The sequence below is a fragment of the Episyrphus balteatus genome, chromosome 2, assembly GCF_945859705.1.
Source record: "Episyrphus balteatus chromosome 2, idEpiBalt1.1, whole genome shotgun sequence".
NCBI classification, from domain to species: domain Eukaryota; kingdom Metazoa; phylum Arthropoda; class Insecta; order Diptera; family Syrphidae; genus Episyrphus; species Episyrphus balteatus.
Genome location: NC_079135.1, coordinates 3,623,440 through 3,650,479, shown reverse-complemented (window position 1 = coordinate 3,650,479; position 27,040 = coordinate 3,623,440). Strand labels below are relative to the sequence as shown.

General features: G+C 29.4%; 1 protein-coding gene across 1 annotated transcript in view; it reads left to right on the top strand.

The window, feature by feature from the left end:
- LOC129908972 (protein still life, isoform SIF type 1) overlaps positions 1–27,040 on the top strand; it is a 419,398-nt gene that overhangs the window by 256,160 nt on the left and 136,198 nt on the right. Inside the window, exons 14-15 of the mRNA XM_055985825.1 lie at positions 517–796; positions 6,928–7,059. Of these exons, the coding sequence (XP_055841800.1) occupies positions 517–796; positions 6,928–7,059 (412 nt within the window). The remainder of the gene's footprint in view (positions 1–516; positions 797–6,927; positions 7,060–27,040) is intronic.

Below are 27,040 nucleotides of genomic sequence, written 5' to 3'. Positions count from 1 at the left end.
AAATATTCTTGTCATGGCATGAATTACCCAAAATCACAGTCCCTTTTTAAGTAAAATGCCCTCCATTTAGCCTAAGTCACGCCAACTTGTCCTTTTTGCTGACCCAAAAAACAAAAAAAACCCCCCAACGAAACATGCTGATGTTGTATATATAATATTTTTTGGAGAAAAGAAGGTGGAGGAAACTCGAAAGCTGATGGTGCTTTCAAAAATGAACATTCATTTATTATTTATTCTGATAGTTTTTGGAAGCAAATTTCCATATCATCCTTGTTCGCTGTCATACAAGCAGACGTGTCCTAAAAAAACAAGGAAATCTTATATATCCACATACCCGAAACCCGAACCCCCGATATCCACTCTGGGCGATACATATCTTATTCGCGTTTTATCCTTAAACTGTTTTGCACATCACATACTGAAAAGAGGAGGAGGGAATAATAAGTTCCCATGTGTGTTGTGCAGAAAAGTTGATACTAAATAAATGTATTTTTTTTTTTTTTTTATCATCGACAGATTCCTATCGGTGAAGAAATGGCTGCTACGCAAAAAACATCAAATCGAATTGGCCCGCAAGCGCGGTTGGAAAGGATACTGGGTTTGCTTGAAGGGAACCACGTTGCTCTTTTATCCGTGCGATTCACGCGAAGGACGTTCCGTCGAGGCGGCACCAAAGCATTTAATTATTGTCGACGGAGCGATTATGCAGCCCATACCCGAGCACCCGAAACGTGATTACATATTCTGCTTGAGTACGGCATTCGGGGATGCTTACTTATTCCAGGCACCGTGTCAGGTGAGTTGACAGACAACAATATAACCTCTGTGCTTTCATATACGCCCGGCCGCCATATACACCGACAAAGGAGTTGAGTTGTGGTGTCGGTGTATGTGGCATGGGGATGCAAAGATAAAGATAAAGAATAAATATTTCCGGAAAATAAAACAAAAACACATCCAAACGACCAACGACCGACGATGACGAAAAAAAAATAATTCGAGAGTAGGTATCTATAGCAGAGAGCATCACAGAATAACCACTGCCGCTTATTTTTGCTCCTTGCATCCATAGGATCAGAGTTAATGTCCTTTTGAGGATAATGTTGTTTTTATTTTTTTTTTTTTTTTGGTTTCTTGCTGTCATGTCCGTGGTTCGTGCAAACACACTGTGCGGCACACAAACACAACGAAAAAAATGGAATGTTAAACAGATTTGGATTTCAAGATCCGCAAAGGATTATCTACTCAGGACACGAAAAGGTGTTTTTTTTTTTTTTTTTTTTTTCTTCTTTTTTCTTGGTGATAGGTATACCTTTGTTGTTTTTGTGTCATTTTCTGACACTAAATAAAAAATAATCTTTGGTTGTTGGTTTGTGCGCTGTGTTGCTTTGGGTTCGGTTCGGTTCCTATAGGTAAATATGTTGGGTTTTTTGTTTCTTTTTTGAAAAAAAAAAAAAAAAAAAAAATGGTAAAAGGTGGTTTTGTTGTGTAAAATGTATTCAAAGATTTTAAGATTATAATTTCATTTCAATATATTTTTAATGAGTTAAAATTATTTGAGACAAATTTTTCTTTTTATTAAATTTAAACTTATAATTTTTTAATATTTTTTTATAAAAAGTGAATTCAGGATCAGTTATTTTTTGTTTTGCAATAATAATGGTGTTAAAAAAAGTTTTCGGCATTATCAATTTTTAATTAACACAGCAACATCAAAACACGATAAAATTTTGCATCTTCACTAAGCAGCTGTGTTAATTTGGCCCGCAAAAAAGTAAAATTTGTCTAAATTATTCTTAATAAATGATCATTAAAATTTTGGACTATCCATTAATTTCTATTTTGACCACCCCTAAAAATATTTTAATTTTTTATTGTTAAAAAATAAAAATAATTTATTTTCTTATTTTTAACGATGACCATATTTAAAAGAACACCATAATTATCAAAAATCCTTTAAAATTACTCTATGGCCATTTTAGATAACTGCGCTTTTGAAAATGGCCATCACTAAATTGGAAACAAATTGTTTTCTTTAATCAAAATTCAAAAATAAAAATAGTCAAGAAAAGTCTAAGGGTGGTCAATGATGTTTTAAAGGCACCCATCGAATGCAGCAATAATACCTACATAATTTTTAAAAATCATTTTTTCGATGGCAGTGTTCAAACATCAATTTTTCGAAACCTTTTAAAAATTAAAAAAAATTTGACACTTTTTGGAGCCTGGTTAACGCAGCTAGTTAACCAAAATATTATCGAAATATTTGTTTTTGTTTATTTTATTTTAAAGATTTACAAGTAAATTTTTAAAGCTTTTTTTTATCTAAATTTTTTTTAATAATTTTTTAGAAAATTTAAAACTGCTTAAAATAAATGAGGTATCAAATACCTAAGGTTGTGGAAAATTTTAGCACAATTTTTATTTGGAATTAAAACTTCTTTACCAAATTGTATAAATGAATAGCCAAGTTCGAAATTGTTAAATTTTGTTTAAGACTATAAGCCTATCATCTAAAAATTAACTAACCCCTAGTAGCCCCATTTGACATATCTGTTACAAACCAACAAAGGTGCAACAAAAGCCGTAAAAACTATATTTTTCCTACATAAACTAACTGGGATCTATTTTTGGATTTTAAAAAAGTGCTTAAAAATAAATAAATTTAAATTTACTCCGTAAATTTCGAAATAACTAAGTAAATAATGAAGATATTGAATTTTAAAAATATACTTGTTTTATTATATGAAAGGCAAGTCGGTTGACATTATTAATTTTAAAATTTACGATTTTGGGTTACAAAAGGGGTTAAAGTTAAAATTTAAAAATTTAAAATATTTTTTCGACTTTCATCCAATGCAAAAATTTGTCAGAAAAGAACAACATAAAAACTGCTGAAAAGTAAAAAATAAATAAAACATTTTTAGTGGCTAATTAAAATTCCATTCATTATACAAAAAAGTTTCCCTAAAAATGCTATAAAATGAAACTCCAAAAACATTTTTTAATCACAGCAGTTACAATGCTAAAATAAATACTTTTTAGTTTTTTCATTATTTTTCATCTTGTTTTGATGATAAACAGCCAGACATATTTGAAAAAGAATTAAAAGTCTTGCACACGCAATATTTTGTACCTAAAAAAACATGACTTATTCCTATTCGAAAATCATTTGTTTTATTGGCTGCACTTCTTACGCAACATAATTGGATATAAACCTTAATCAAGAAAAATATAGAAGATGCTAGTGTATTAAAAAAAAAAAAAAATGTTACGTATACACCAGAGTGACCTGCTAGAATATGCTGTGTCGGAGTTTTTCAACAAAGACAAACATACCAAACCATAACAACTATAAATCTCAAAAAAGCTATGGTCTTAATTTGTTATAAATAGTGCCTTTTTGAGAGACCAATGTAATACACAAAAAAGAAATCCGCCATCATCATGATTGCTAATATTTGAATGTCTATGGACAAAAAAAAATCCTTTTCAATTTCAGTATTTTATGTATTATATCCACGCCAAAAGGTTATATAAATTTAATGTTCAAATGAAAAGCAAATTTAAACTAAACTAATCCGTTTTTTATTTGTCATTTCTTAGAATTGCAAACAATTCTCAATAAATGCAGCTCACAAAATCGAGTTTCTAATTTAATTTTTCATAGTGTTTTAATTCTTTTAGTTTTTTAATTTAATCAACATACCTTAAAAGAGTCGTTTTTAATTTAACTAAAATAGATTATATCAAAAATAATCGAATAAAAATAGACCAAGCATTCCAATATTACAATCACCCAAAACTTTTTTTTTATGATAAATGGTTTTTCTAAAACCATTAACAAAAAAAAAATTAGATAAAAAGAATTTTTCCAACTTCATAAATTGACCGAAAAATATAAATTGCGCCAAAGCCAACAAAACCGTGTGTGTTACCTGCAATGCCAAAGGACATTTTATTTTTTTCAGAAAAAAAAATACTTTCAACTTTTTTCAAATTTCAATATAACTCCTGAAAAAAAAATGAAATAAAAATAGCAAAATAAACAAAGCAAAAATACAAAAAAACAAGAACGAAAGAAAAAAACTGTTTCTAAACAAATTGCATTTAATCAAATTTCAAATCTCATTTACAAAGTCAAACTCTGTATATTTCAAAATGAAAGGATTCACTATTTATATTTATTTTGAATGACACGACTATGTACATTGTACACACACACTTAGGTACACATATTCAAACATATTGCATATAGTAGCAACATTCATGACCCAGAAAACTTCTTTCAAAAAAAAAAATACAAAAAAACAAATAAAAAAAAAATTGTGTTCACACAATAAAGTGCATTGCTCAAGGGTTTCAAGGGCTTCTTCTTGTCTTCATCACAACCCTCCTCATATACTCTCACCCACACATCCATACAAATACAGGAAAATTAAAAGAAAAAAAAAATAAACTGCGTTCTTCTTAACCATAAGACAATAAAGTTTTCAACTGAATGTCTCTATATCTATTATTTATATATTTTCCTAGGCGTTAACTTGTACAACACTGTCGTGTCTCTTGTATGCAATGAATTGGAGCCACTGAAAGGACATTAAAGTCCTTGATGAAGGCAACGTGTGTGGATATGTAAACAAAAAATTGAAAAAAAAAAATGGAAGGAAAACACATCAAGAGAACAAGATATCCTTGATTTTGTGCCGATTTACTTCTGTTTTCTTTTTTTATTTTTTTTTTCGTTTTGCAACCAAACGCGGTCATCTTCGCTTCAGGGAATCAAACAATCTTTTGTGCCAGGATTCACCTCCCATCGAGTTAGATATGGTGGGGTGCTTCCTAGGTTCCATTCTGAGCTACTTCCAATAGAAGAAGAAAAAAACAACAATTAAATAACCGCAGGGTGTGTTCTAGTTTTACTTGCCAATGCAAAGATATATAAATTTTCCTTCGTCCTTTTTTTTCATGATTTTTTTTCTTTTTTTTTTGTAAATTTTAGTGTTCATACAATTGAATGGGTAGCCTTATGCGAACGTATGTGAATAAGTCTGCGAATCGTTTTCAAAAAAAAAAAAAAAACAGAGGCAAATAATCGTCCTGTATGCTGCGGTTACTACTTTTCAACACCACAGGAAAAGTTGTTGCAAAAAAAAAAACATTGAATACAAAAAAAAAAAGCCGCTGGTACCAAGTTTGTTTGTGTGCGTTTACATAAAAAAAATGAAAAAAAAACTTGTATTCAAGGACTCTGAAGAGTATATTTGCCATATCAAACGCAGCAAATAACCCTGACTCACATAGGCTATTGAGTATGAATATGTATTTTTTCGTCCTTTTTTTTTTTTTTTTTTTTTTTTTGTGGACAAAATACACTCTCTCAATATTGAATTACTTCCTAGCAGCAGCTTTGAGGCTTATCCGCGAAGGACTTACGCAGCTTTGCGAAGGTAAGCCTTTTCGCGATTATTTTTTGTGTTGCAAAAAATTCACGGATGCGTTGTTTTATATTAAAACTTTGAAAAGGTTTTACTTTAAAAAGTCAATAAACTCCAATTTTTGTTCAAAAGGTTTGACAAAATAGGTATATAAAGTTGTCAACATTAGATCTATGGTAACTTTATTCAAATGAAATTCTGCTATCAACGGGTCACGTATGAAAAAAAAATTTAAAAATTTCTTTTTTAGTTTTTTTATTTAATATAATAAATATTGTTTAAAAAAGATATTTAAGATTAATTTTATTTTTAAACATTTAAAAAAGTTAACTTGTAGAGAAATATTCTTTTTGCTCGTCTTAAAAGAACAAGGCTCATGCAAACCTCATGTGCAATTCAACACATTGAAGCAACTTTTTACAAGAAACCTTAAGGACAACTCAAATTTTTGAATCATTACCTCAAGTTTATCTACCTATCATGGTTGTAATAATATCAACTTAAAAAATGTACATTTGAAATTTTAAAAAAATATTTATTGCAAATAAAAATATTTTACATACAAAAAAAAATGTTATTGCAAATGACATTGAAAATCAAAATTTTATTTCAAAGAAAAATATTTTGCATTGAAAAAAAAATTTATTGCAAATAAAAAAATTTCTGCATTAAAAAAAATTCAAATTAAATATTTTTTTTTTTTAACTCGTCCAATGTCTTACAAATTTGACTTTTTGACCTTATATTTATCATCAATATTATAGTTGAAAAAGTTTTTGTATCGTCAAATAGCCAAAATTGTAAGAAATTCGACGAGTATTAAAAAAAAATATTTAATTTATTTAATTTTTTTTTTGCTTTAATGCAATAAAAAATTTATTTTCAATGCAAATTTTTTTATTAGCAATAACTTTTTTTTTCTTTAATACAAAATGTATTTAGTTGCATTAAATTTTTTTTTTTCAATGCAAATATTTTTAAGTTGCAATAAAATTTGTTTGATTTCAATGCAAATTTTTTTTATTTGCAATAAATATTTTTTTTTTATTTGTAATGGAGAGCAAATGCATTAAAAATAAAATAATTTTTACAACCCTGCTGCCTATACAAAATATTTGCATAAAAGTAGCAAAAATTTTAGAAAATTAACTAAAAAAGCAGATCGATCCAGCCATGATTGTTTTTACACGAAAATTTGTTGGTACTTTAAATTTCCCAAACTCTTTTGAATTTGATATGTGCTTTTTTTTTTAAAGTTAAGTTTGCCTTTTTAAAATGAAAAACAAAAAAACTATTAAAATTCATTCCTCCCAAAAAAAAAAACTAAGGTTCTTAAACTCTTAAATTGTTGTTTTTGATAGCTACACAAAATTTCCGGAAATATTTTTCACTATTTATTCTCATTTCTCATCTCATCTCATTTCATTTTTTTCTTGTTTTAATTTAATTAACTTAAATTTTTATTATTTTTTTTTTCTTCATTATCTAGGTTGAATTGGAGAACTGGGTAAATAGCATTCATAGTGCCTGTGCTGCAGCATTTGCTCGGCATCGTGGAAAAACTGGTACACTTCATCTCCTACAAGAGGAAATTTACCGCCTGGATAAAGCTATTGAATCGGTAAGTCCTTATTAAAATTTAATTTTAATTAAAAAAAAAGAAAGTGGTTTTGGAACGCAACATGTACGACGATGAGTATGACGAGTTGGATGGAGTATTAGACGCGATCACTCGGGCGTATGCGTGATTTTTTCTTTTTATTCAATTTTTTTTTTTATTTATATACCGCAGGTAGCTAAACCTAGCTACCGATAGACTTGAAGAGGGAGATTGAAATTAAATCCTTTTTTTGAATCCTCTTAACTTTTTTTTCTCCTTCTCCACAAAAAAAAACAACAACAACAAATACTAGATAGATGGGTGAGGTAGTTATCTAAGCAGCAAAGCTTTCCGTTCAGTAAGTGGAAATTCTCTCTAGTTACGAGAGGACGAAGGAATAAAATGACGATGGAGAGGCGAACCACTTGATGATTAGTTTCTATCCTTTTTTTTACAAAAAAAAAAAAAAAAATAAATAAAAATGGAGCATGTGTTCATGAAAGAATACAAAATTTTAAAATAAAAAAAAAAATAGATTTCAATGGTCTTAAAAAAAGTCACCATATAAAGATTGTATGAAGGCGAGTGGTATGAAGAGGTTTTTATATAATAAATGTGCTTCCTTGATTTTATTTTATTTTTTCTACTACTTCTTCTACTCTTTTTTTTTCCTTAAAAGAAAAAGTCATTCTTCATTTCTCGAAAGACGCATCCACTCAAATATTGAATTCCTTTGTAGCGATTGTTTGTCTTTTTTTTTTATTATTGAAGAGTCCTTTTTGTGCCTTTTGGCTTACTTTACTTTCTTTTTTTTTTTAGACAAACATAGAGTAGAATATAAACTCACATAAATTTTTATTTTTCACAAATAAGATTGTGTTTTCTCTTCTTTTTAAATATTTATTTCACAATTTAGACAAAAAATATGTATAAAAATAAAATTGAAAGAAATTGAAATGATGAAGTCAAGGTCTTTGTTTTTCTAGATGTATGAGTGTGTTTTGTCATAATAAAACAAATATTCATCAGTGTGTTTTTAATTCTTAAGTCTAGACATTATACAATTAAGATTTGATTAGATGAAAAAAGCTTTTTTTAGTTACTCTATCTAATTTATTCTTTAAAAAAAGAATAGATTTTTTGTCAAGCTCCTCAAAAGGGTTGAAGACAAAGCAATATTTTTTCTAAGGAAAACTATTTTGTTAAAGAAAATATTTCTTTGCAGAATAAGTTTTCACTTAAATCCATTCCATAAATTACTAGTTCCCATAATGTGTTCAACACTACAAACTATGATAACTTAAAGCAAAGAAAAAAAGATAATCAAAAAAAGCTATCATCAAATTCTCACTTAATGTATTATAAACTTGCCAACAAGCAATAAAACAAAACCAACATAAAAAAAAAAACTAACAAAACAAAAACAAATTTGCATATCAAAAATCTTTCAAATGAAAGGATATTTCAAGACAAAGTTATTAATTTTATTTCCTTCGATTTAAGGCAATTTTATTAATATAACAAAAAAACTAAACGACAACGTTTACTATTTGTCTTTATTCGTTTACTCCGAAAAAGGATTTTATTTGACACAAATTATTTATTGTTTTGTATCGTCCCCTTCTCCAGATCCTTTTTCCCAAAATTGAATTAATAGCATTTTCACAGAGCAACAATGCGAAAAATAAATTCAAATAATTTATGGGATTTTTTTGTGTGTGTGTTTTTTTTTTTTTTTGGTTCAAAACTGTCAAGGAGCTATTTTATTTAAAAAGAAAACAAAAATATTTTATATAAGAAATGCTGGTAATAAAAATAAAAATTTTTGTTTTTAAGAAAAAAAAAAAAAGTTAATCAAATGTGCGTATATATGTGAAAGAAAAAGTTAGTCATGGTGAAATGATATATTAATTTTCTTTTTGTTGAATTATATTGTGAAACATTAAACTGTCACATTTAAAAAAAAATAATAATTTTTAAATAAGAGGAGAACACAAGAAGGGGACAATTATAATTGCTGAAAATTGTTATTTATATTTTGACCATTTAAAAAAATAATTTTGAATTGGTTATTTATTGATGACATATAAACATTTCAATGATTTGTGAGGCAAATTATCAATATCTTGATTTAATATCATCAAAATATTTTTTCTATGAAAAGTTCCATCATAAATTCAAGGATAAACCATTTTTTTCAATAAATATTTTTTGACAGAAATTTATTTTTGCTGATACGAAAATATTCTAATAACTCTTATAACTCATTTCATAGAAAACAACATTATAAATAATAACAAGTCCTTGAAATTATTTGTAAGCATTAAATCAGCTTTCAACACAGTTAATTTAAAGTAAAGACATGCAAAAATATATTTGAATAGAAATAAATAAAATGTGACCAAGGCTATCGAATGATCATCATAGCTGAAGTAGCTACAGTTAATGTTTCTGTGATTGAACTTTCATTACGTTAAAAATTGTCATATTAGACAAACGTGAAAAAGAGCGACTAAAAAAAATGATATCCTTTGCCAAGCTGAATCTCAAAAATTATAAAAATTAAAAATGTGAAAAATATCCACATGTTAGCTACACCTATTAAGATTAAGTCTGTAAGGTTTTAAATTTGTTGAACAAATGGTTCAAAATTGATCGAACAATTTCCAAAAAAACCCCATGTTATTCCCATGAGAAACTTCAACCGCTTGGAGGCAGGTTAGAATTATGTTAGAGACTTGAAATTTGGGGAATATTAGTTTTAGGTAATTTTCAACCATATAAACCTTTTGGAGCATACAAATTTTAATTGTTACAATATACATCATGATTGGCCATATTTTGTAATTACGAAAAAATAACGTAGATTCCACAGTTTTGGTCGAATTCAATAAAGCAATACATTTATTTGTGTTCTTTCAGTATGCCCAAGTAACAATTTTACTTGCATAAGGTCTATTTTGTCCGATTCGACAAGCTATAGTTTGTATAGGTTTAGTTTAAGGCTTACTTACGCAAGTCATCCATTTTGGAAAGAAAGGAGGTCTCCTTAAGGCTATCTAGAAGTGTTAAGAAGAAGCCTTGTAAATATCAGTCAGAAAGACCTTTATAAGACCTGTTTAAACCGTTCTAAAGAAGCCTTGTATTTTCAAGTGACAGAAGGTCTCTATAAGACCTGTTCGAAGAGGTTCTTGAAAGTATGCAATGTTTTCACCTGGAAGTATGCAAAGTTTTTATGCTGCAGATATGCAATGTTTGTAACGCATTAGAAAAAAAAACATTGGATTTCAATGTGAGGTTTCAATTAGCTCCCAATTTTCCACTTATCTATAAAATACGAGCATGGTCTACTGGTAAGGTGCTGGCTTGGTATGCAGAGGTACGTGGTATCGATTCCTGGCCGGGCCATGTGATGAAAATAAAAAAATGTGTTCTTTTTCAATTAAAATAATATTCTCATCATTTCAGAACAACAGACAAATTAGTGGAATTCCCAAAAAAGGAAAAGAAACAAAATAGGAAAAAATTAAATTAAATAAAATAAAATATAGAAAATGCAAAACAGAAAAAATCAAAAAAAAAAAATAAAAAAAATTAAATAAAATTCAATAAATTCTTTTTTTTTTATGCATAAATTAAACATTTTCTACAACACCTTCAACAACTTCTTTAAGGCCTTATTATAACATCCTACGCAAGTAATCCGGTTTGTGCATTAGATATACCCACTGCAGGAAGACCTCCGTAAGGCCATTTTAAGCTGTTTTACACAAGCTATTAGCTTGTGGATTACCTGTGAAGAAAAGTCCTATGCAATTTCGGTAAAATGCGCCAATATGATTTGTATAAGACATGTCCTTCTTGTTATGAAAGCCAAAAAATAGCTTGCATTGACCCTTAGGAAAGCTAAATTGTTACTTGGGTGTTGCCTACACTGAGGGGAAAAATAAATTGAAGTTGAAACGTCGTTGTTTCAAAGATGAACTACTTTGATTTATTTGACTTTATGATACAAAACCATCAAAAATTAAACATTTTAAAAAGGTTCATCATAAAAAAATCATTCCGAATAATAGTTAAATCAATTTCTTTTTCATTGATTTTAAGTTGTTTTATGGTGGCTTTTCCTTCAGTGTAACTTCATTTTTTTTTTCATTATGCAATAAAAAAATGGCCACTTTTTTAAGATTTATGGGATAAAAACATACATGTTATTTTTTTAAACAATAGATTTACATACATCATTCGAAAGTTCTGACAATGCTCTTTCCAAAACATATAACATATTGAGAATGGTTAAAAAACTGACTGAGATATTCATAGATTACCGCGTTAAGTCTGTAAAAACAGTTTTTTTTTTGGAAATAAAAACAAAATGGAGGATTCAAAAAATATAACAAAAGCACTATTCGATCATATAAACAACCAATATAAATATTTTTTTGTACCTAATAAATTGTTGAAAACTAAAATACACACTATACATCAACATGCACAAATGAAAAAAAAAAAAAATGATAATAATGGGATCGGGTTAAAATTCTGGCTTTAAAATTCTGCTTTTAAAGAAAATTCTTTTTTTCAAAATTCTGCTTTTTTTCTATTCTGCTTTTCAAAATTCTGCTTTTCAAAATTCTGCTTTTCAAAATTCTGCCAGCATTATACTTGAACAAAAAAATTCTGCCAATTCTGTTTTTTTTTTTATAGCATATGCGCTGACTAAAGAAAAATACACCTCATTAATGTAATTCAACATTGGCACTTTCCTAAATATTTTTGTTTAAGTGTCGCAAATATATTTTAAAATTCATAGACTGACTTTCTTTCAAATAAAATCTATAACTTATTGGAACCGATGTTGTTTGATACAAGATATTCCTTTTCTTATTCAAATTTTTGAATATTCATCTTTATTTGACAAATTAAAAAATTTTGAATTATTTTCGGAAATGTTTAGTATTCAAAACCTTTTCTTAATATTTTCAAATTTAATCATTTATAAAACAAAAATTAATATACATTCAAAGAATGCAAATTATGTAGGTAAGTAATCAAATAAACAGATAATTTTTCAAGAAGATGATTTTACAGAATCTTGCAAAAAATTAAAAAAGGGTTCGGAGAATGTTAAAAAGCGCGCGCTTTTGAACATTTTCCAAACCCTTTTTTAATTTTTTGCAGAATTTTGAAAAACAGAATTATGAAAAACAGAATTTTGAAAAGCAGAATTTTGACCCCAACCTGATAATAATTTCACTATATTTTTCGAAGAGTTCACTGACTTAATTAGGTAGGCATCAAAAATTACATATTTTGGAAAAAAATAAGGTTGTTATAATGTATTGGCAGGATAAGTTTCAAATTCATCAAAATTTTAGAGATAGGACGATAACTTTCAGAAAATTCTTAAAAGGACCTTCCAAATGAAGTTCTTTAAGGTTAGTACCTTAAAGGACATCTTGCTGTTCTAAAAAATCTCTATAAGTCTGTGATCAAATCAAATTTTTTTAAGGCAAAAAAGAATTTCAATCTCCTGATTCCAATTTCCATAAAGGTGAATGACACAACCACAGAAAATTCATATTAAAGCACACACTCCAAGTAGATATTTATCTTGCTATCTATCAGAGTTTAGAATCTACAAAAATAAAACTATGCTTTAATTTCCATTTAGATATACTCTGCTTGCTCGTTCTAAAAACAGAGTAAGTAAACAAAAGTCTCCCCGTTGATCGTTTAGCAAAAATTAATTAACATTTCTCTGACATTGATGTGAATAAAAAAGAAAAAAAAAAAAAAAATTGTCTACATACATAAAAATACATAATATAAGCTCGTTAACGGCAACATGTACATCATGATAGTGAGTGACGGACAACGTGACGGCATCAGCTCATTGCGCTAAGGGTGGCAGACACACAGAAAATGTCATTGTGCCATATATCTACGATAGAAGCAGAAAAAGGCACAAAAAATAAAACAACAAAACAAATAAAAAAAATTCTAAAAGAATACGATAATACGAACGAATTCTAAGAGAGAGAATCGTATTATCCTTTTTTCCTGCTGCTACAAAAATAGGGAGTATCCTATATCCCTTTTATACTTGGGACGATATATGCGAGGAACGTAGTTCATTGCCGCCATTATTATCATCGTCCCCCCATCATCATCATTCTCCTAGTCTCATATCTCGTTTGTTGTTGAAAAATATAGAAGATTTTTGAACTCTCATTTTGTTTTGTATTGTTTTTTTTTTTTTTTTTTTGAAAATTATGTACGGCTTAATTAAAAGCTTTGGTGGTGTTTTGTTTATTACTTTATGCATATAATGAAGCTTTTATTGTGTCCTCTAATTGGGCGGCCACCACCGGGAGAGGATTCGGAAGTTTACTTACTGTTGATGAAGTTTTTTCTCGTCCCTACTCCATCGCCCCCCCTGCCAGTAACCACTACCACACTAATTGTGAGAAGAGACAGGAACAATAAGTTTCCGCAATGAAAAGGATTGGTGTTGTTCAACTTTCCAACTCTGACCCAGATGCCAGAGTTTTTATTTATTTTTTTTTTGTTTTATTCTTCTTCTTCCTTCTTTGTGCAGAAAAAAAAATATACCTACAAAGATTGTCGTCATTCAATCCCACTCACGTTTTTTAAATTTTTGTTCTGATTTTTTTGAGAATAAAAGAAAAATTCTCGAAAAAAAGGACGAAAAAAAACAACCCCAACTGTATTGTCCAGTTTTTTCAGACATGGAATTCAATTGCATGTCCTGCACTATCCTGTGAGTGAACGGAGGTATATATATCGTATTTGACCTGAGCTTTTGTTAAAATCTTGGCAACATACATTACGGACAAAAAAAAAGGAAAAAAACCAAAAAAAATGTCGGGCATATGTCATCGCACACACAAGGAGTCCTGTCGAATAAACAATTACTAACTGCAAGCTACCATCATAGCAGGAGTAGGACCTCGGCTCTTGACTGACTCCTATCGGGGGCCACTCTGGGTAAACTATACTTCTATAATACACCACCGGGGTACTTGACAAACATATGGATGTGTGAGTATCAGCAGACTTCCGGATGATTTTTTATTCATCTCCTTGCAAATGCGTTGTAGTTTTTTTTTACATATATGTATATTTTCGTCCTTTTTTAAATACCCTTCTACGTCCTATCAACAGTCTTGAGAGCAGTTTATTATGAGTTTATGGATATGTGTGAATGTCATTTTGTAAATTTTTCTTGAATGTAATTCCGGTTTTTACAACATAAACAGGGTCCTTGTTATATGGGGAAACTCCTCTAAGGTTTGAAGGATATAATGACCTTCTCTTATTTTAACAACTAACTGTTGACCTGTTGTCAGCATTTATCTGCACAGAAAGTTCCTAGTTGAAGAACTGTATTTTTATATATTCCACAATGACTTTGGTCCTTCCCTTGCAGAATAAAAAAAAAAAATTATCCTGACAAACTATATCTGCTCCTGCATAATGTTAGGGCGCGGTTACAGTAGTAAATTTTTTCTACTTCTCCATATCTCGTGTAGGTACGTCGATTGTATATTATATTTCCTCGTTGAAAGAATAAATAAAACAACAATGTGGGTGGTTTTTTTTGGTGGTGAATGATGTCTTTTGGCTGGAAGGACGAAGGGTTGCCAATAAAAATAACTTTATACCCTTATACACGAGCTTTCCTATATGATAGGGGTATGTCCGTCCATTCGTTCGTTCGTTTTTGTTTATTTTTTTTGTTTTTGTTGTGTTTTATTTGGGACTGTATGTGTTTATGCGCTTACTAAGCCATAATGACAGTTTGATTGACTGTTATTGAAAAAGGGATAAACATAATGAAACCGATATAGTATACCCGGAATTTTATGTCCGTGAAGTTATTTAAGCGAAATATAAGAGAAAACTTCATAGGGAAATAGTGTATATTATTCCAGAGTGAGAGAGACAAAAAGGGAAAGATATTGGGGATATGGTACGCATGGTATTGGATAGATATTAACTTTTTGTCAAGGACATTAGTATTTTTTTTTTCTTTCTTCTCTCCTTTATTTTCTTTGTTTTTTTTTTTTTTATTTCGATTCGAGTTGAATAGAAAAAAAAAGAAGATAAATGACCTTCAAATGCGAGTTTTGGGTCAGTTAACATCAGAAAATGAAATTAATTGGACTTGAAGTATTTTGTGCAGACTTTGAATATTTTATTGCTTTCGATGGTCGATGGGTTGAGTGTGTATGTAATTTTGTATATTTTATTTATTGGCATTCTTACTAAGCTCACAAGAAGATTATATTAATTTGTTCATGTAAGTAGACTGTTAACCAATCCCCATATAATTGGAACCATTTAATAGAAACTTGCAAGAACTTACTGCTAAAATTTTGTTACATTTTTTTTTTTTTTCTATTTCGGTACTCACTTAAAAGATTTGGACTTAGGACATAAAATGTTTGGAACTCAACAGTGAATATGTAATGCATATTTTGTTTTGAAACAACCCTAAAAAAAGATGTTTTTGTAGAGCAATATTTACACATATCCCACCCGTGACGAACAGTTTTCTTATCCACCTGTGACTTTTTTATATAATTATAAAAATAATCATTTTTATGCCTATGTTTAAGTGAGATTAAAAAAAAACATTATTTGATTTTGTTAAAACATATCCTTCTTCAAACCATTTCTGTTTTAGTCTCAACCGTGACATTAGAATATCCCAAAAGTAAAAGAGTCAGCAAAAATCTATCTCGGAGAAATGACACAAGCTTATAGCAAAAATAACCACTTTTGAATTCTGAACTCCTTCTTTAAATAATGTGATCCTTTTAAAATACTAAATAAATTGTTTCAAATTCAAGTACTAAATAAAACTTTTATTTTAAATTGAGTCAACAAAAATAAAAAAAATAAACATAAAACACAAACTTATTTAACAAAAAATTAATAATCTCCGTCTTGTGTGTCGGTATTCATTTAATTAGTTTCAATTATAATTTCTTTCCATTGAAGTTCTCTTATTTTTTCAACTTTTTTTTTTTTTTTATTTTATTTTCTTGAAGAAGGATCTATGTCAAGATAAAAATAATCTTTTATAAAATTGTCCTCGTATCATAAGTATTTTTTTTTTTTTCCTTTTTTATGATTGCTATTTTTTATTTTATTTTTGTTCATAAATAAAAAGAACTTAAAAGAAAATGTTCAAAAAAAAAAAAAAAACCAAGTGGAGATCATCCAACTCCATCTATCATACCGCCCGCCGCCAGAAAATATTTGTATAGAGTCAGTTTCTAAAAGAAAAGACAATTACTTTAATACCTCTGCTGCGGGTAACAAATCCTCGTCCTCGCGGAATTATTATAGACAAAGCCATTGGACGAGGAGACACACAGAGAGAGACATATCCAGCAAAGAGAAAGAGAGAAAAACGCAGCAACATTTTCTGTCTTCGTATCATTTCAAAAGGAAGTAATTAAGGCTAGAAAAAAATATAATTCACAAAAAAAAAAAAAATAAAGTACATAAAACTGCATTTCAAGAAAGATTGTTGGGTTTTCTCTTACTAACAAGTTGGTAAACGAGCTCAAAAATATAAAGAACACAAATAAAATAAAAATACAAAAAAAAAAAAAAATACAGAAATTCAAACCAAAGGGAAAATATGATTGAAAGGAAACAAAAAGTAAACTCCAGGATGTTATTTCTATTCCTTCCGCAAAATAAGTTGTCCTCTACTCTCCTCTCATCTGTGTCTTTGTTTTATCGTAATGATATTGAATACAATAAAAAATGAACGAAAAAAAAATATTTATTTATTTTTTTTATTTTTCTTCTTTTCTTTTAACTTTCTGTCACAAGCAAAAAGGATTTTTTTTTGTTCCTTGTTTGCAAGAGTTTATCTTTCCTCTTATTTTTTTAAGTAACAAAAAAAATATCAAAACTATACTATAACTACTACTGTAGTTATATATAAAAACTCTTAGCTTTTAGTCTTATTTATTCCTACCAACAAAAAAAAAAGGGTCATAAATAAATATTCAAATTTCAATTTTATCCAATTTTTTTTTTAACTGAGGGTGATCCTACTTGTCCTTAACCTTTTCTCATGTCCTTTTATGAGATAAACATTCTTTAAACGATGTATGCAGCATTTGGTGCCAACAGCAACAACAACCAGAAAAAAACTGTTGGTAATAAATTGCGGAAAGGACGTTTGGGGAACACAAAAAAAAGGATGAATTTTTAGATTTGCTTACTTTTTAAACACATGTGCCATGTTAAGAGGAATTTTTCCGCTAGACAGGTTTTGAATTAAATATAATATAAAAATTTAAAACAAAAGAAAACTTTTTTTCTCAGTTAAGTGAGAAGAGAGAGTGAGAAAAACTTTGTTCATTAATATTATTTTACAGAAAAATATTTTTCATTTTCTGTTATTGGATTTAAACATTTATCAATTTGCAGAAAAAAAAATATACCAAAAACAAAAATTTTAAAAAATTTTGTTGAAAATTTACGTGAAATTTACAGAGATACGTTCCACAAATTTCTAAATCGACAATTAATAAAAATGATAGATTTCATATTTCTTGCTTTTATCCTTACTTTGTGGATCATACAAATTTCATGTGAAATATTGTGGAACATAATACTTCTTTCACTTGCTAACGATCAATATTAAATTTTTTTGTTACGTTCCACAAAATTCTAAATTGACAATTAATAAAAATAATAGATTTCATATTTCTTACTTTTATTCTTTCTTTGTGGATCCTACAAATTTCATGCCAAATATAATACTTCTTTCACTTGCTTACGATAAATTCGGTCTTTCTATCTAATTTTTTTATACAAGATTCCATACAATTTGGATATAAAAATAAAAAAAAAAGCTGAGTGAAATTTAAGTCCCAAAAATTAAAGAACTGTGGATCGTATTTGGGTTTTCTATGGGAAAGTTTTTCTAAAAAATTTTCTGGTTCCATACCATTATGGTGGAAATTTAATGCTTACATTATGACAGCTAAGAATTGAAGGTTAGAGGTGTTGGAATCTGCACCCATACTCAAATGAAGCAAAAATGAAATTTAAGCTAATACATTTCACATGAAATCTACTTTCTTTTTCAGTTTAAAACTTACAATCACAAGTAGAACTCCGCTTAAGAATTACCATGTGAACAATTTGGAACTTATTTAATTTATTTTTAGTTTCCACACGAAATTTTTACATCAAAATTTCAAAATTTCCATTTTACACTACAAAAACTAAATTTAGCCTTGTTCAACTTAAAGTCATTAACAAAACAAGAGGTCAAATTAATGTCAAAGGAGTGTCCTTGTAACCGATGTAACAGATGAAATCTACTCAACCTTCTCCATTATCCTATTTTTGTTCAATCTATTTATAAACAGCATTAGTTTAAACATTTTGATGTAATCAATTTAAATAAAAAAGAAGAAAACTCCATTCGATATAATGTTCATTGTCCTTTTTTTTACTAATTAGCTTTTGTTTCGGACGATGTTGCTTTAATTGCTTCACAGCAACAATCGACTCTCTCCATCCTCTCAAACCCTATCTTTTAGGGTTTGTCGTCCTAATTAAGCCAAAATGTTATCCTCCCATAAAAGAAAAAAAAAAAAAACAGGATACAAAAAATTCCAAACACGAAAAAAAAGGACATTTTTTACATAAACAAAAGTATTTTTCGCACCAGAAAGAGGTTGAATATAAATATAATTTCTCACACCAACCCAAAAAAAATAACCGACAAAAAAAGGACCTCAAAAAAAGAGTTAAACAAATAGAAATATATAAAAAAAAAAAACTTAAGCCAAAAAGCATTCCGAAAACTTTATTTCAAGAACAATGAAAATGAGACAAAAATTAAAAACTTAAAAAATGAATAAAATGTAGAAAGAGGGAGTTTCTGCTGCTGCTAGTGGCTGTGCGGTGTTGTAAAAAAGAGTGTCCAGCATTTCAACATTGCATAAAATATTCAAGGATATTTAAAAGGACAATTGTACACGCATTTAAAAGTGGTGTGGTGTGACTATATTGCTGCTGGGTGTTTTTATGTTTCACTACAATGCTACTGTGCTGTTGCTTTATGCTGCTTGACATCCAACTCGCGTCGAAACGAAATTTTTATCTTTTCGTCCTTGTTTTTATTATATTTCGAGTACTTATAGAGAATTCTTGTTTCATGAAAGAGGAGAGGGCATCGCAATGGTGTTGTATATCTCTGCTGCGTGGTGCAATTAAAATTCAGTTTCTATCTGTAAAATTTTAACGCTTTTGCTAGCCATGATAGGAAGAGTACTATAGTCTTTTGGTTGTCTTTCGCATGTCGTCTGAAAGTTTGTTTCTATTTTTTGTTGGTCTTGGTAGAGATTTAGCAAGCAAAAGGAAGGAGAAGACGAAACTGACGACGAGGACGAGGACAACCAAGACGGGAAGGATTGTAATGCGGTTAGCCATCGTGTCAGAAGATAAAAGTCGCGCGTTGCAATTAATTTTAAGTAAAAGCAATGTTTACAAAAGTACAAATTAAGGAAGACACAAGTTTTTTTTCGGTGGTGGATGGTGATGATGGTGTTGGAATGGAAGTTGGAAAGGAAGATTATATTTTTTTTTTTATTTTATTACAAAGGCAACAGTTTTTTTTATGTTTTGTAATTTTTTATGGCGCCATAGGGGTGCTTTTAGTATATTAGCAGATTTTCTTAATTTTATGTTTTTTGATATAAGAATAAAAGCGTATTGCTTAAGGAACACAAAAAACAGAAACAAACTTTTTTCTGAGGCTTGGTTAGTCATTAAAAAAAAATTTCGTCTTTTTTGTAATGCTGAATTGTGTTTTTTGTCATTTTATGGCTTTGGAAATGAATCAATTAAGCAACAATTCAATATCTTTCTATTATAAGGTTCAATCGAACAGAATATTCTTTCGGAAAGGTCAAGGATATAATTTTTATTGGATAAATTGAGGCGCAATAAAATATCATCAATTTTTATAGAGGTGATAGATATCAGTCTTTAAAATGTTTATAGATGGAATTTTATAACTTTGAAATTTGTTTTAATGAACAAATTTTGGCAATGGATCGATGTTATATTTAAGTGAATTTCAAATTGGAAAAATGTTGCCCTCTGAGTGGATAACGTACAATTTTAAGAGATTTTTAAAACCAAACACTAGGTATACGAAATTTTGAAATTTTATAGGTAACTAGCTGACCCGGCGGACTTCGTTCCGCCTTTCCAAGTATTTGTTTTCAAATTTTAGCCCTGTAATGTGTTAAACTTTTTCCGGTTCACTCGGTTCGTTTGATATGTGGAGCACAAATAACTTGACTACAGCGCAACCTACAGGGTCCAATTATAACACAAAACCTGTCTGGGGCAAACCTTATCACACACACAAAATTTCACAAAAAATATATAGTCATTCGACCCCAAATACGGATTTTGAATTAAACTTGACAACAGCGCCACCTACCGGGTCCAATTATAACACAATACCAGTCTCAGATGGACCTTATCGCACACACAAAATTTCACAAAAATCTATTCAGTCTTTCGACCCCAAATACGGAATTTGCATATACATAACTTGACAACAGCACCACCTACCGGGTCCAATTATAACACAAAACCTGTCTCGGATAGACCTTATCGCACACACAAAATTTCACAAAAATCTGTTCAGTCATTCGACCCCAAATACGGAATTTGCATATAACTTGACAATAGCGCCACCTACTGGGTCCAATTATAAAACAAAACCTGTCTCGGATGAACCTTATCACCCCCACCAAATTTCAGAAAAATCTATCAAGTCGTTTAGAAGAAGTAGGGTCACAAACAAACGCACAGGAGAATTATATATATAAGATAACTGCAATTTGGCTTCCATAAGGTCCAATATTTTCAATTCGACAAGCTATAGTTTGTATAGGTTTAGTTTCAGTCTTGATTACGCAAGTCAACCATTTTAGAAAGAAAAAAGGTCTCCTTAAGGCTTCCTAGAAGTGTTAAGAGGAAGCCTTGTAAATTTAACTAAAAAAAAGGCCTTTTTAAGAATTTTTTTAAACGTTCTACTGAAGCTTCGTATTTTCAAGTGACAGAAGGCCTCTTTAAGACCTGTTACAAGAGGTTCTTTTATGTATGCAATGTTTTTATCTTTTAAGTATGCAATATTTTCTTCTTGTAAGTATGCAATGTTTTTTCTTAAAAGTATGCATATTTTTTTAGTGAATTCGAAAAAAGAATTGCATTTCAATGTTAGCTTCCTTTTTTCTACGCATCTTTAATGTTTGAGCATAGTTTACTGGTAGAGTGCTGCACTGGTATGTGGAGGTACGTGGGAGCGATTCATATGTGAAATTAATAAAATGTGTTCTTTTTCAATTAAAATAAAATTCTTCGAATTTCAGAACAACAGAAAAAGCATTTGAATGGCCAAAATAGAAAAAAAATTAAAAGAAAAAAAAAGAAAATTCAATAAATTTATTCATAAATTCAACATCTTATAACAACCTCTATAAAGCCTTATTATAACATCCAATGTAAGTGATAGTTTCCTTAGCGAAGTTATAGCCTCGCTAAAATGTTTCGTTGTTTTGTTAAAAGGCCTCCATAAGGTCGTTTAACGCTGTTTGTCACAAGCTATTATGTTGTGGATTGCTTGTGGAGGAAGGTCTTGAGGAAATTCGGTAATAGTTTGCATTGAACCTTATACAAGTTTTACTTGGGTGCCTCTAACGAGGAATGGACAAAGTCCTTATGAGTATCATTTTCATGAAAAAGTGCATCATTGCTTCGCCGTTTGGATCGGTTAATAGTCTATGGGCCCTGCTCCTTGGTGAGGTGTCGTACCCCAAATTATTTTTTTTTTTTTTACCAAAACTTAAATTAAAAAGTCTAAACCAGACAAATTAATTTTATTATTGATTTTTTTTTGTTTTTCATAAGGACTCCTAAACTCTTTAACTCTTTCTTCCCACGAAAAGCTAGTTGCAAAAGTTTAAACTCAAACAGTTCAATGAAATAATTATTTTTTTGTGATTTAATTACTCAGACAAAAAGGTAGCCGTCAAAGTAAGAAACTTTTTTAAACAAGAGGCTCATTGAAACAAGAATCAAGGACTTTACAGGTTGACGCTTTCTAATAATTAAAAAAAAATTACAGAAAATCTCTCTAAATCAGAAGACTTTTTAGACTGTTTGTTTTATCACCAGACTGTAATAGAAGTATCCTTTTTATGAAACACGTAACCCTTTTTAAAAAATTCACAAAAAAAATCTTAAGAAAAACTTAGTTTAAAGTATTCAAACTTGTTCAAAAACAAATGACTATATCTTTCTCTTTCTAACTACATATCTGTATTTCCCATTTAATGACGTCAAATTCAATAACACCAGCAGTTTTCGTTTTTGCATAAGCTCTTTTGATATTCTAGCCATGTCACAGAAGTGAACTATAAATAACTAATTGCATTGAATTACTTATATGTCTCTCTAAATCGAATCCTTTCCACAACAGTTGTTGGGGGTTTATGTGTGTGTGTGTGTGTGTGAATACAAAAACCAAAACTGAACAAGAAAGTTTTCAGTTCAAAACAACATATTCTCCTTTATACATAAACATTTAGTTTGAAAAACCAAGATCCTTATTCTCTTTCTCTGTTACATGAAATATTCATATACAACAATAATTTGTTTCTCCACAAAACACCATCATCATCATCATCTACATCGTCATAGTAAGAGATGACAAAATATTACCATTTTAAGTACAAGAAAATCTGTCCTTACAGGATGCACAATCTCAAAAGACGACCGACACCAACCAACAACAAGAAATACGAAGAAAAAAAAAACCAAAAAAAAAAAACTTTTCAAACTTCAACTGGCAAACAGGAAATTAAACCAATCTTGCCTTGTTCTAATATAATAAATTTATGCTCGTCATATATTATTGCATTATGTTACCCATAAAGGCGATTGTAATAGAAGACGAACAAGAAGACGTCCTTCATCCGTTTTATAAGATTTTCGTAGAAAACATCTCTCTTTCATCTCTAGACTCTCTAAGTCTAGTGTAGTATAGAGTCCTTCGAACTGTGGCTTTAGCCAATCTATCCTTCAATCAGGAGTGTATTTTTTTTTCTTTTCTTCATCTTCATCCTTCTTCTAATCCTGATTGTTTTCATTTTAAAGTAAATCTGTAAACTCTCATCTCGTCGTAACACACATCGTATATGAACAAAAAGGAAGCAACACTAGGATCCTTGTTCGAAGCACAGCACATCCTGTATGCTGTATGCCACAGGACACATGCTAAGGACAAATTAAATTTGTAACACTTTATTATCGTTTTGATAGCGGTAAGCGCCCAGACCTCACCAGAAACACCACATCCTCAATCCACATCCTCTTTTCTAAGCAAAAAGCTCCTTTCCTTTCTCATTTTGATCCAGGATATAAGCCCAGAAGTGAGAGAGAGTGTGTTCGGAAGGAAGTATCATTATATTCTCTCCAGAAAAGAGAGAACAAAAAAAAAAAAAAAAAGAACGAGCAAAGGAAGGATGTGTTATTGGATCATAAGTTAAGTGGGTAATTTTTTTTCGAGGGGATTGGTGTTAATTTTTGCTCAACTTTCATGTCCTCCCGATCCCGGTCCCAAAGCACTGATTAAGTTTCCTTTTCGTAGGGACCAAGTGTTGAATATTTAAATTTTTTTTTGGGGGAAATCAACTTAGGATCATGTTCTCTCTTGATGGTAATTAAATTCTGCAAGACATTGTAATCATGTTGAAATGGGATTATGTCGAAGGATATCCACACCATCTACGTCATACATGTTTACGTGTAAATTTTTGTAATAACCCGAAGTTAGTTGATACTCATCATGGTCGCATATTTTAAAAAAATTATTCATGTTGCATTTGGAATATATTTTAAATTTCAAGCAGATGGTTTCTCTTACTCAACAACTGACTGACTGACTTGAGTGACGACTGTGACGAGAGACGACCAAAACGATGATGGGTTGTATCATTAACAAGGACATTTGAATTTTCTTCTCTTACTCACAGAGAGTATCTCTTGTCAAAGATATCTTCTTTAAGGATTCGCTTTTATCTGTGTGGTCCTTGTTGTATATGTGTATTTCAGCAGCATCCAAAATGATGGATGCTATTTCAAGGCTTTCAGCTGTCACAAGTTTTGAATGACAAGCCTTACGCGCGTGGTTGAATGGAGAAAGGACACAAAACGAAAATCCTTATCCTTTTCTATGTCAACCGTTTCATATTTCAAATGTTGTTTTTTTTTGTTGTTGTTTCTTCTTTTGTATATATCCTTCCGGAGAGGAGGACCGCATATCTCTTCTCTCTGACAAGGATGAGATGAATTTTTCTGACTTTGACTGCCATCGAATGTCACATATGAATCGATATTGACATATCCTTTTTTGTGCCTTAAAGGAGAAAATCATTAAGACTTTTTTTTTGTGAGTGAAAGGTGATGCGTGTTTTCGATGTTTGATGTTGTTTTTGAAGATTTCAAAAATCATCAAAATTTATTTTTCTTTTTTTTTTTTTTTGTCAAATATCGTTAGAAAGTTATTTGAAAGTTATGAGCTTTTTTTTAAAAAAACTTTATATATTTGAAGCAATATAGAGCATCCCCCCTTTTAAAAGCACACACATGTGTGTCGTTGTGTTAAAAAGGATGTTAATTAAATTTTCTTTCTAAATTTTTGCTGTTTTTTAACCACAACACTAAAGCTATATGAATTTTAATTAAAAAATGAAAAAAAAACTAACGAACATACTGAAAAAAAAATGTCAAAAGCAAAAGACGCTGATGAATGAATGGAAAACTGTGAGTGAAACAGAAAAAAAAAATCACACACAAAAAATTAAATCAGGCTTCTTTTCTGGGAAAGCGAAAATGAGAATATGAACCTTTTTCACAGTTGGCAGTTCGAGAAAAGTGGAGGAAAACATAGTTTTTCGTTATTCTATTTTTCCGTTTCTACTATTTTTTTTTTCATCTTCATATCATTTTAATTAAAATACTAAATTTGAAAATCATGAAAGGAAAAGTTCTTTTTTGATAAAGGAAAGTTATATGTGAACGCTGATGAATGACTTGAAGAAGTTGAAGGCTTTTTTTGTGTGGCTAATTATAGAATAAGGAACCAGGCACGTGCAAATCAAAGGTATATGAACTTTGAAGAGTTTGGATTTTATAAGACTTTTATTTTTTAAATTTTGAGAATTTAGAAAACTAAATTTTAGATACATGTTCTATAGTTTTTTTTTTTTTTGTTGATAATAATTTTGTTTTGCAAAATGAATCACAATATTATACATCTTTTCATTTGAATGTAAAAAATTGGCTTTGTATCATATTCCGCTGATTGGTATAAAAATATCATTCTAAAAATATATTAACTCAAGCTTTAATTTTGTTTTTTTTTTCTTGTGGTTTCATAACCAAAAGGAAATTAACTTTTTTTGGTATAAACTGGTCTTAAAACTGGTATAAATATAAATTTAATTGCATACAAAGAAAGCCTTCGCATCAATTGATATTACTCGCAGAAATTATTTTTATTGAACTATATTTAATAACTAAAACTTAACACAATAGTTTTAATCATTAAAATTAACTGGTATAATAGAATTAAACACCAAATGATAGGGGATTGTGGGAAAATTTATTTATTATAATATTATGATACATGTAATTATGTACACAAATTTAAAAATGAAGTAAAAAAAAACAATTGCTATAAAAACCCAAATATTTTTTCGCTGACTCGTATAATTTGATAATTGGTATAAACTAGTTTTCTGATTGGAAAAAAGTACAGTGTTGCATAGCATAATTTATTGGTCACAAGATTTTACACACTTCTTTGGAATGCGAAATTTGTACACTCGCCACGTACATATTCTTGATTGGTATAACAAAGTTTCTGTTGTAATTTCGAATAAAATAACTTTTTTTATATTAACTGTGTTTTGATTTTTACAAAATATTATAGCAGTTTACATTCGTACTAATTTTCCGCTTGTTGGTATAAATGTGTCAAAAAGGCTACATGAAATAGATTTGTAGATTTTTACAAAGTGTGATGAAGAATTTTTTTAAAGAAAAAAATAAAAGATGAAAAATTATATAACTGGTATAAATGTGCATAAAAAGCAAAAAAAGATAATAATGACAGCACAGATTGTAATGAATTTCTCTCCAGTTCTTATTCAAGAGTTAAATTTTGCTATCGGTGTTTTTAGTTAAAGTGTTTTTTTTTTTTTTCCTTAATTTTAGACCATCACAATTGAACATTAATTTTCCATCTAAAATACAATTTGTTATTTTAAATAATTTTAACTCAAAACTTTAAAGAAAAAAAAAATAGACGAAGGCGAAGAATTCCTTTCAAATTTAAGGCGCATTAAAAATTCCTTTCTGAGAACTAAGAAGACACCAAACTCGTTTGGAGAGAACCTAATTCTTCTTATAGACGAGTCTTTTATTTTATATAGGGGGAAGTGGTCACCCTTCGTACACGGTCACCCTTCGTACAGTGAGCATAAAACAAAAACTAAACGGTATTCAAACACGTGCTTACTAGTGTGCATAGACATAGTAGGCGCCGAGCTTCTAGATAAATTTTGAATCCTAAGTGCAACGGATTCGGTCGCCACAAGACTTTTAGTGTTTTTTAGTGCTCTGAGTAATTTTTTTATGTACATTTGATGTCATTTTGTGTTTAAGTTAAGTATGTTTTTGGCTAAACAGTAATGAAGAATTGTTGATTAAAGTGTTAAATTTTTGTTTTAATTATAAATATTGCAAAATCTCAGTACATTTTTTCAAAAATCGATTTTTCTGCATTATGTACAGCTTGGGGAGCATTCGTACAGTCAAACATGGGGCACATTCGTACGCATACGTTTGC